Here is a 10,938-nt window from a genome sequence, read left to right on the forward strand (position 1 = left end):
TGGTCGACATCAAACAAAGAAAAGAGAGGGATTGAGTTGAGTAAGGTTGAATTTGATTACTAAGAAAACAAATGATTGATTCCTGGCAAATTTCATTATCTCCAGTTTCCATTTGCAAGGCCGAATTTGCACATCACACAGCATCTCCATAATCCTCAAACAAAAAAAATTCTTCAGAAGGGGTGATTTTGCATTCTATTTATATGGCAAAAAGTAATCTGGGTTATAAATGAAAAAAAACTGCAAATAAAACTGATATAAGTTTGCAACAATAAGAAACAGCAGATTTACATGCCTTGCTAGAGTATGTCAGTCGAAAGAAACACTTTTTTTTTTTTGAACTTAAATGATACTTCGGTGTGTCCAACGATATCGATAGTAAGAACGAAATGGAGAATTAATTGAATGACACCAATTATATCATCTGAAAGTCTTGCATTCATCAGTATAAACAAACAACAGATTATACGCGATTAACGACCGGCAACATCAACCTTTTTTTAACGAGACAGACCAGAAATACTAGAAAACAAACCTGACTAACAACAAAAGATGAAATGTATTTCACACTACTTATGTATCGATGCCCTCAAATAACTATTCATAAACATCATCCCTCAAAAATTTGCTGACCCAAGGAAATGAGCTTCTGGATAATTTGCCGTAGTGCTGGAGCACTCACGGTGCATTTTTTATCAGCAAAACATGAGCGCCCTTCCTCCGCTGCACGACAAAGATGAGGATCCAATGGCACTTTCCCGAGAAATGGGACTCCCATTTCAGTGCACATCTTTGCAGCCCCACCTCCACTGCTATCGAACACCTCACTGCATGCAATCACAGACAGCAGCTCTGGGGCGTTCGATCTAATGTAACTAAGTGCCCACTCGGTTACATCATTCTCATCTCCAGTCTCATTCGACTTCACAAACCTGAAATCTGAGATGGACTGCCACATCCCACTCATGTTCTCAACAACCCCCAGAACCCGGATGCCGACCTTCTTGCAAAAGCTGATCTCCTTGCGCACATCGATCAAAGACACCTGTTGTGGGGTGGTCACAATGATAGCACCATCTATGCCGGTGGCTTGCAGAAACTGAACTATAGAAATATGCTCGTCGGATGTCCCAGGGGGGGCATCCACCACAAGATAGTCCAGCTCTCCCCAATCCACATCCTTCAAGAACTGTTTGATGAGTCCGTTCTTGCGAGGACCCCTCCATATAACAGCCTCATCAGGGTGGGGGAGCATGAAACCAATTGACATGACCCCAAGGTTTGATTCGACATAGACAGGGGACCAACCAAGGTTGCTTTGGTGGATGTCCTGCCCTTCAAGACCAAGCATCTTGGGGATGCTAGGCCCACATATATCTATGTCAAGAAGGCCAACCTGGTAGTTCATCTCAGCCAACGCAAACGAGAGCTGTGCAGAGAACGTACTTTTTCCAACTCCACCCTTTCCAGATAGAACCAGTATTTTGTGTTTAATAGCCGCCATTCTTTCTGCTATAGTCACCATATCTGACAAAAGATTACACATCTCTAAGTAATTTGATCATAGTAATGTATCTAGGAGTTCTAAGTATTATGGGAATAGCAGTTGAAACTTTGACGATACAGAGGTAGGCACTCGACTATTTCAATAAATTAACACTATGTAAAGGTGAGCTCAAAAATCTTGAACAATGAAAGATAATCAAACTTAAATTGCAGCTAACCATGCCTAAAATAATTTTTTTTTCTATAATGCTTCAGAAGAGTCTCTCTCTAAAAAGACAGCACATCATAACATCAACAGACTGCTGATTGCCTCAAAACATGAACTATAGGACCTACGACCTAAATAATTATCATCTATCCTGATGATGTAGCTCCGAAAACTTCACCAACTTGAAGACTTCTGATCAGCATCCATCATGATGTTGGAGTACTTACTGTTTTTAGTGCCATTAGCAGCTCAATTAACTCTACATAATTTTAGAATGGACTCATGCTAGACATTCCAACAAGCTGCTTCTTATGGATCTGTCGTTTTTTGGCAATTTATATAAACAGGAAAAACATAAAATTTAACATATCAGATAAATTCAATATGGCCTGTCTGATCTCACTTTGCCATAAGTTCTTCACGAGGGACATTAAAGGCCTAGCAAAGTACCAGTTGACAAATTTTCTCTTAAGTTGGAAATAAAACAACACCAAACTAAACCAAGCTTCAGAAATCATGCTGAACATTTTTAAAGTTTTCTGGCATTCCTTGCTACCAAGTGCCTAAAAGATTTTCTTGAAAACCAAGGCTTAGATTTATACATACAATTCCTCTCTCATGTTGCATATAGTCTTCCAAGAACAAGCAGCATCATGAAGAATTACTGCACAAATTTTTGACTATTCAAACTCTGCAACAGAACTCAGTCTAGGGTTATATACTATGCCACAAATACGAGAAAAAACGAGAACGTTGTTAATGTAATATGGGAGATTGGAAGAGAAGTACCAGGGTCGGGGCCAGTTGGGGCAGTGGCACAGATTTGCTGATTAGGGCACCCGGCGCAGGCATCTGCCTTCCCCGCCTCCTCCGACTGCGGCCCCGGGCAATCTGAAAACCCTCAAACCACAAGGGAAAAAAGAATCAGAGAAAGAGGAACACAATATCCGCTTAAATTTTGGAAGAGGAAGAAATCTTACGTTCATTTGCGTTCTCAGGGATGTCGTGATTTCCATTCTCCATCTCCTCTCCCCTTCTCTCTCTCTCTGTCTCTCTGACCTTCCTAGAGAGGATGAAATAAACATCGAATAGATATTTATACGGTATGGTAGTGAATGACGGAAAAGCCCATGGCTTTGGAATCCATTCGATCAAGATCGGACGGATAGCACGCGATCTTTCTCATTTGATACCAACAACAGCGCTGCGGTTGCGTGGAGAGCCCAATAGAGAGATGATGAGATGAGCGCGATTGCGCCCAGATGATGTGATGAGGGCGATTTTGCCCCACCGCGTGGCCTTATCGTCGCCCTTCCCTTCGACCGACGCCCTCCATCTGTTCGTTCGCGCGGCCCTCCGAAAAGAAGTTGCTTTTGCCTCGCCGCGATCCGCGGCGGCTGCGAGGGGCGGCGCGGGGCGTAGGACGCGACACACGGACTCCCCATGGCGTCCTCCGGGTACTGGAAAAGCTAGCGACTTTCTCTGGTTTTTGGTGTATATCCGATCCATTCTCTTTCTCTTCTTGATTGGCTCCATGTGTCGTTTCATCTTCCTTGCTTTGCTTCGTCTTCTTCGGTTGTTTTCGCTGTGTCTTAGGGTTTGTTCTAATTCATGTCCTTCTCTGGCATTCGAAAGTAATGCTTGCAGGAGGTTGATTCCACAATCATGTTAGATTCGCCCCAAAATATGCTCTTGTTTGTGTTGCAGTAACCAAAGTTCACTATATTTGATTCTTCGAGTAGTCACATTCTCATTGGCAGAGCTACTTGCGGACAGGGATTTCTTTCCTGATGAATATCTTGTTTAGATTTGTCGTACAGAATTTGGATTCCGTCCAGGATACTGCCTAAGATTTAGATGAAATGGTTGCTCCTTTTGACTTTTGTTTAGGATGGATCATCATGGTCAAAGGAGTGCTACAAAAAGAAAAGGTTCTTGCTATTTTCATGAAAAATCTTACCCATTGAAAAAATTGAGATAATGATTTACCCATCTTGCATTGCATGCTAAGGAATATGGTGAACTGTGTGTATGTTCAACTTTGTCCTATGATAAAACCGGAAGCATGTCATCTTGATTTGGACATTTTGACTATAATATTTGGGTCTTGCTACCACGGGCTAAGACCTTAAGGATAAAAACCTATCAGGCTAATAAACCTGTAGAAAGATGGACAAAAGAAAGAGGTTTAGAAGCTGAATTTTGATGATTGGGTGGATGGACGGTTTTGAAGGCCAAAGCTAGATTGTCCATAAGCTCACAAAGAGACAGTTCTAGAAGAAGATAATGGAACGAGGAATCAGTATCAGTAAACTTTGCAGTTAATGGGAAATGTACTCAAATAAGTAAAACGATTCTAAAAACCTAAGAAAATTAAGAAACTCTTGATTCTTGAAGTATAATTTATGAATCTATAAAAATGAGTGGTCATATGAGTTTGGTGTTCATCCATGACTCCTGAGATGGAAAAAATTATAGAAACTGACTTTTTGGGGTTCCATAAATATTTAACTTCATCGGGATTTACTGAATTAACTGCTGATCGACACGAAGAAAGCTGTGTTATTGGGGTATTCATGCAATATCTGGCTACAGGTTGAAATGGGATTAGAATCTGATTATCTTTTTTCTACACGTGATGCATGGCCTGTAAGTTGACTATGGACATCAGAGTAATTTGTGGAATATCGGGTTCTTGAAGAGGATGTTTTCTCACATTACAAAATGTCACTTTTCTCATGTTGTTTTCACAAGGTAGAACTTTTCTAATTGACATTTCCGAATAGTCCAGTGAAGTAAGTTGAGTATTCAAGTTAAATGCTATATCTAAATGCATCCAATAATTTTGAAGTCTGATAATGTAGTATTTAATCAATATGTTTGTCGTGTACATCTGAACTCTTCATTCAATTAACTACCAGCTTCTTTTTTTTATTTTCTTCATCTATATTTGAACAATTGCTGAAAATAGTGGGATCACTGGTCTCCTATGGGAAAATGTCTAAATGTTTGGTTTCTGGGAACTATTAGGCACCAAAGAATGTAGGAACATTATTGTAATCCAAAAAATTTATAGGGCCAATTTCGGAAAACTCTATCTAATTTGCTATTGTCCTGACCGCAAGTTTAGCATCTAGTGCTTTGCTTATCTGTTTATGATGTCACTTCAAGTGTAGAAAGACATCATGATGCCTTGCAAGAAACATGATCCTAGCATTGGTTTGCAAGAAAGATGAACTTGGCATTGCTTTAGAGGAAAATCTTCTCATTTTGTATCAGTTCTACAGAGTCACATGGCTGACATTGTACTTGATTGTCCTATATAGAATTTGGCAGAGGATCACCAGATGTTCCAAAATATTCCTTTCCAAATTAGCACTCTTTTTAAGTTTCTTCTGAAGGGAACTTAGCACTTTCAAGCAAGTCTTTTACTTTCCTGTCTTCTTTATATACCTTGTTACATGATTCTGTGTTCTTCATCTAATGATCAAGCAGTGTATGGTTTTCTTAGGACCCTCCAACCAAGCCTAATTGCCAACTTCGATAGACCAGTCGCATCTATAATGAGTCATTCATGCGTTGGACATGCTAAATTTCTGCCGTCCAAAAGAAACCGTGAAGGTTACATCCCCAGAACTTGTACTGCATCCTCACTACAGGTATATCCACCATCATCGCGGACGACCTTTTGCATTTCATCAGCGTTGGTAGCCTCAGTTCAACCCACATCTTCTGATGCACCCCAACGATCGGCAGAGTGGTTTGCTCTCCGCAGAGACAAGCTTACCACAAGCACCTTCAGCACTGCCTTGGGGTTCTGGAAGGGCAACCGAAGGTCCGAGCTCTGGTACCAGAAAGTTTTTGCACCAGAAGCAGACATGATTGAGGCACCTGCTAGGGCTGCAATGGACTGGGGCGTGTTCAACGAGCCTGCTGCTATAGAAAGGTACAAGAGTATCACAGGAAGAGATGTTAGCTCTTTAGGCTTTGCAATCCATGCAGAGGCTAGTTACATTTGGCTTGGCGCATCGCCTGATGGACTTCTAGGCTGCTATCCAGACGGTGGGATCTTGGAGGTGAAGTGTCCCTACAACAAAGGTAAGCCTGAGCTTGCGTTGCCATGGCAAATCATGCCATACTACTACATGCCCCAGGTGCAGGGCCAGATGGAGATCATGAACAGAGACTGGGTCGATCTCTACTGTTGGACTCCCAATGGCAGTAGTATATTCCGGGTGTACCGAGATCGTGCATACTGGGATCTGATGCACCGCATCCTTCATGAGTTCTGGTGGGGAAGTGTGGTGCCAGCAAGGGAAGCATTGTTGCTGGGAAGGGAAGCAGATGCCAGAGCCTACGAGCCAAAGCGCAAGCATCAGCTAACAGGGTTGGTTATCGGCACAAGCAGGAAGTTAGCTGCCGATGCGAGGCTCCTGTGCAGGGACATTGGAGGCCATATCGAGTTCTTCAGATGATATTCTTATGGTTTGCTCTGGAAGCTGAGAACCACATTTGCTTGTCAGAAAAATCTGTTCAAACCTCACACAAGGCCTTTCTCAACACAACATGAATTCTGTTGAGAAAAGGTTTTGATGATGATGATGATGATGATGAGAAGGCAAAGCTCTCATGTGGTTTGATTGTTGTTTCAGCTTGCTGTTGGATAATATTAATAAAAAATTGTTCTTTGGAATCCAGAAGATATTTCTATTATCATGTCTTGCAAGCTACCTCAGTCTGAAGCGAAGTTTGAGTTGGCTTCCTGTTGTGTGCCAAGATGAAAAACTAGATTTGGTTGCTTGTGTATCTAAGAGATAAGCCTCTCTTCTTTTCTTGTCCTTGGCAATTCCACTGGGTTTGCCTATTTAGTAATTAGATTCCTTTCTTGGCCTGGTGTCTCATATCTGATTCTTTACCAGTCAACCAAGAACAAGAAACATTTATGATCCACAGGAAAACAAATAAAAGTAAGAGCATCACAATATGAGTTTTCGGTTAAAAAAATTAAGTTTAAATAAAATTATTAAGTAACTAATAATTTTTTTTAGATAAAATCAGTTGCTTAATATTTGATAATTAATGAAACATCAGTCAGGTATCCCAAGCCTTATAATCATGGGTTTGCCTATTTAGTAATTTGTACTTAATTCTCTAAATTAATTGACTCAATAATCTATTGAGTCTGAACTACTAATCCAAAATACTTAAGTATAAGTGAATATTAACATATACAATAACTTCTTATAACACAGTTAAGTCCTTCCACATATCCAGACTAAATCAGAACTATTATATAATGATGAGGTATGGATGTTGACAGAGCATCTCCAATGGCATGAAGCAAGTGCTCTTTGGCTTCGACAAGCAATTGATGTGATCCAAGAACAAATAAGCTTAGAAGAATCTAGCTATGAACACCACAAAATGTCCTCTTATCTCAGTGCATCATCATTATGTGTTTAATTGTTTTAAAGTATTGAGGATGAAGATATAAAACCAGTTTTGCAGGGTTCTGAGTTTGATTCGATATTGTGATGCTTATGAATGTCATCAGTTTCAAAGTTTCTGATACATCATTGTTATCGTCTAATTAAGCTTAGCTGACTTAATTTGCATAATTTGTTATGTTGTCCACAGTCTTAATGATATGTTTGGAGTTGATAAAGCTATATATATCTGTTCATATCCTCTTCTAACAAATGAAAGAGTTAAATCTGTTCCGATTCTTGCTAATGAACTTTATCAACCTTAAGATTCTGCATTGGCCATTTTTACCTGCTGCTTTAGTTTGAATGTATAAACAGAGCCAAGAAGTTCTACCCTAGAAAATTAGTGACATGAGATTATTAATGGATCCTGGAATGCATGAATCAAACAATGACACACACATTGGCAGTACAGTCATTACAATCTTTTAGATGTTAGCTATGTGATTAAATCACATAACTATTTTATTACATTCTGATATAGATCTCAGTTATCAGCCATGTAGAAGAATAACCGCCTCTGCTAAAACAAGGTTAAGCTGTTTTTCTCCTCCTCTTATTAGCTTTATGCTCCTAAAATCTCCATCTCAAGTTAATCTTCATCTTTGGAGTGAATTCTGACTCACATCAGAGGAGGATTTCATCAGGCACATTCTTACCTCCTTTGTTTTTTGCAGGATTCTCTTCGGTGTGATCCATGTCCCTGGTGGAGCATCTTCGTTTAACTCAACTGACTTTGCAACCTACTCTCCTTCGACTTGGCAAATACCTCGGTTCAGTCTACCTTGACTCAGTCCATCTTGGTATGGCGTCACCTTTGCACATTGTAACTCCGATAATTCTATGTAAGATTAGGTATCAGATTCAGTTGAAACTTGCAGAACTTCCACTCATTTGAACACCTCATGGTAGAACTTGTGGCTTAAAGTTGAACAACATTGACAATTTGAACACCTCAGGTGTTACTTGCACCTCAAGCTTTGGAGAATTCCTCTTGTTCCAGATTTCCTGATCCTTGCATTCAGATTTTGCTCCATTTGTTACTGTTTACATGGATGCTAGTCCATATCAAAGTCAAGCCAAACAGGCTTCTTACTGAGTTGCATCAGCAAGGTCTTTGGTTTTTCCCTGATGCTGATGCATCCATCTGGAGAATGTTACCTCACCTGCAATTGATGAAACTACTCAAAAAGAGAGATAATGCAAGGAAGCTCTCTAACTTATTGAAACAGTGTGACATCAAATTTACATTGTTCAAAAAAGGAAAGAGCAATAGAACTGTTAGAGAATGCAAGGAAGCCATAAGTCAATTTTCACTCTAACAAATGATATTAGAAGAAACCTAAATTTGTGAAGAGCAGTTGCTACAAGCTCATAATTATGTTAATAATCAGACACAATTTATTCAAGAGAAGAAGATACAATAAATGCACATGTTTGGGGATACAAATGACTATTTGATGAAATTTCATGATGGCAGTCAAGTCCTGCAATTGCTGCTCCTCTGTCCTATCACTTCCTTGACATGAACAACTTAATCTTTGGAGAACACTAAATCAGGAGTGGATGCAGTTCCATATCAGGCTATGTTAAACGAAAGAGAAGGCTGCTGATGCTCTAAACACCTCACTACAATCTTCATGTCCAAATTCAACAAGCTACTGACCTAACAAATCACTCCAGAAACAAATTCTGAGAAGTTACACACCAACCATTGTTTTTCCTACGTATGCTTCATTCTCCGTTTCTTCTCTTCCAGGAATAATCACATCTTTATCAACCAACATATTTACATTATGGAAAAGCTTCTAAGACAATATCAAAGATAAAAATGGAGACATAAGACTCATAACCTTGTGAACCAGAGTTCATAACACATACCACCCAGCAAAGACATCAACTTGTTCCCACAATTCTTGCATTAAGAAAGATGACTGTATGTAAAGCAAAATGTTATACCATTATTGAATGCCGATTAACATTTGTATGCATAATGGATTGCTAAGTGCTTTCAGCAAAGTAGAAACTTAGCAATTTTATGCTGCATCAATTTTATTTATATGTGGAGTAGCTATATATAGATTATGTCATGAACCAAGCAAGTAAATTGTTTTCGATTTATGAAATGAATAGCATACAGTTATCTGTCCTTTTTCTCTCCATTCTCCTCTCTAAAGAGCTCCAACCACAAGTTAGATATCCACATGATACTGACCAAGATCGCACCACCGACCACAATGACCCATGAAACAGAAACCCAGATGGGAATCACATTGCTGGCCTTTCCACTCAAATAAAAAGTGCTCATTTTGTAGAAGAACACCGGCCCGATGAATCCCCTCATGATCGTATACAAAACATAGAAAGGAGGAGCCAAATTCTTGTGTATTTTTGCAGCGACCGACAACTCTGCTTTCCTTAATCTGGCCAGTGTCCACACGTTCTGGCAAGCACTGGTGACCTCAGCTAACACGAGAAGGACCAGAATCGAGAATGCACCATGGGCAACAAGGTAGCGGCAGGTGACGAACACAAAGAGTGTTGCAAGGTGGTGGGCAATAAAGAGGTAGTCTCCAGGGATAAAGATCAGGTAGTGGAGGAGATCAACGGTGAAGTAGCCAATGCTGAAGTCGAGCACAAGGTTTTGGAAGTCGGTATTCGGTGAGGCAAATCCTCGAACAGGTTGATTCAGGATGGCAGCGACGGCCAAGAATACGGCCGGCGTGCCATGGAACAAAGAGATGAAGCAACTAGATGCATCCAGACGATACTTTGGGCTCCAATTGCGGAAGACGACGAAGTATCCAATCAGATATATCACGGAAAACGTCGCGAAAACATGGGGAAGTAGCCGGTATCCAGAAATCAGAACCTCCATCACCAGACTAACAAAAAATCGAACCTTGGGCAAAGCAGACGATTAAGAAGGCTCCAAGTCGAAATTTTTCCCAGATCAAGCAACGGTGGAATAATAGGATGCACAAAAAGGCGAGATCTTTCCTGATCGAACAACTAGCAAATCGACAAAGGCCACAGCTTTCGACGCAACAGACCGAGCTTTCCACGGACAAAGAAACGCACCCCCAAGCGTACTTGTCAAACCTCGGGGTAGCCGCAAAGGATGGGAGCAGAGGAGACAGTTCCTTCGGCCCCAAAGACGTCGCCTTGAAGCACCGCGCCGCCTACGAATCCTCGGTAACTGACAACACCATAGAAAGCATGCAACAGGTCTCGAGGCGTTTCCAGAGACGCCGCAACGCGTAATATAGAAACAGACGAAGAGGTGGATACTGTTTCGAGACGATATTTTTAGGGATTTATAGGTGGAGGAGAAAGAGGAGAAGCGTAATGCTCTCTCTAATGATGGAAGGCCATGTAAAGCTTAAGTATAACTCCTAACAATAAGAATATTCTTTGAGAATATATTTGGGAGGAAGATTGGAAAGTAATCTACCAATAGGCATATACTCTTATGGTGGTGGTTTCTTGTAAGGTTCAATTAACCAAAGATGTGGATATGGTTTGTATTATTTTAGTGCCAACTAAATCTATAGAGCATGAATAACAATGCAATGCATGATGAACAACAGATTTACTTGAAATAGGGAACTCATTCCAAATTTGCTTATAAATGCAGAAAGGTAATTTGATATTAAACAAAAATCATAGTTCTGGACTTTTACCACATGTGGATGCAATGTGAGATGTCATGAAGGGTGATAGCTGTGCTTCCAAGTT

General features: G+C 40.3%; 3 protein-coding genes across 6 annotated transcripts; 1 reads left to right on the forward strand and 2 right to left on the reverse strand.

The window, feature by feature from the left end:
* Nucleotides 1-415: 415 nt before the first annotated feature.
* On the reverse strand, nt 416-2,851 carry LOC135620073 (cytosolic Fe-S cluster assembly factor NBP35-like). The gene is made up of 3 exons (XM_065122691.1): nt 2,695-2,851; nt 2,504-2,605; nt 416-1,527 (listed from the first exon to the last, which is right to left on the reverse strand). Exons 1-3 carry the CDS (start codon nt 2,735-2,737, stop codon nt 611-613), a joined length of 1,062 nt encoding a protein of 353 aa, XP_064978763.1. The 5' UTR covers nt 2,738-2,851; the 3' UTR covers nt 416-610.
* A 59-nt stretch (nt 2,852-2,910) lies between these two features.
* On the forward strand, nt 2,911-6,427 carry LOC103995999 (uncharacterized). Of its 4 annotated transcripts, none has more exons than XM_009416785.3 (2): nt 2,911-3,171; nt 5,226-6,427. In XM_009416785.3, exons 1-2 carry the CDS (start codon nt 3,158-3,160, stop codon nt 6,187-6,189), a joined length of 978 nt encoding a protein of 325 aa, XP_009415060.2. In that variant the 5' UTR covers nt 2,911-3,157; the 3' UTR covers nt 6,190-6,427. The 4 variants fall into 4 exon arrangements, with proteins under 4 accessions (XP_009415060.2, XP_009415059.2, XP_009415061.2 ...); XM_009416784.3 differs by having other exon boundaries at nt 2,939-3,171; nt 5,210-6,427; XM_009416786.3 differs by having other exon boundaries at nt 3,067-3,206; nt 5,210-6,427.
* Nucleotides 6,428-7,574: 1,147 nt separating this feature from the next.
* On the reverse strand, nt 7,575-10,554 carry LOC135620074 (TLC domain-containing protein At5g14285-like). The gene is made up of 2 exons (XM_065122692.1): nt 9,339-10,554; nt 7,575-8,366 (listed from the first exon to the last, which is right to left on the reverse strand). The coding sequence occupies exon 1, from the start codon at nt 10,076-10,078 to the stop codon at nt 9,341-9,343; it is 738 nt and encodes a 245-aa protein (XP_064978764.1). The 5' UTR covers nt 10,079-10,554; the 3' UTR covers nt 7,575-8,366; nt 9,339-9,340.
* Between the last annotated feature and the right edge of the window lie 384 nt (nt 10,555-10,938).

Source organism: Musa acuminata, chromosome BXJ2-8 (assembly GCF_036884655.1).
Source record: "Musa acuminata AAA Group cultivar baxijiao chromosome BXJ2-8, Cavendish_Baxijiao_AAA, whole genome shotgun sequence".
Classification (NCBI taxonomy): Eukaryota; Viridiplantae; Streptophyta; class Magnoliopsida; order Zingiberales; family Musaceae; genus Musa; species Musa acuminata.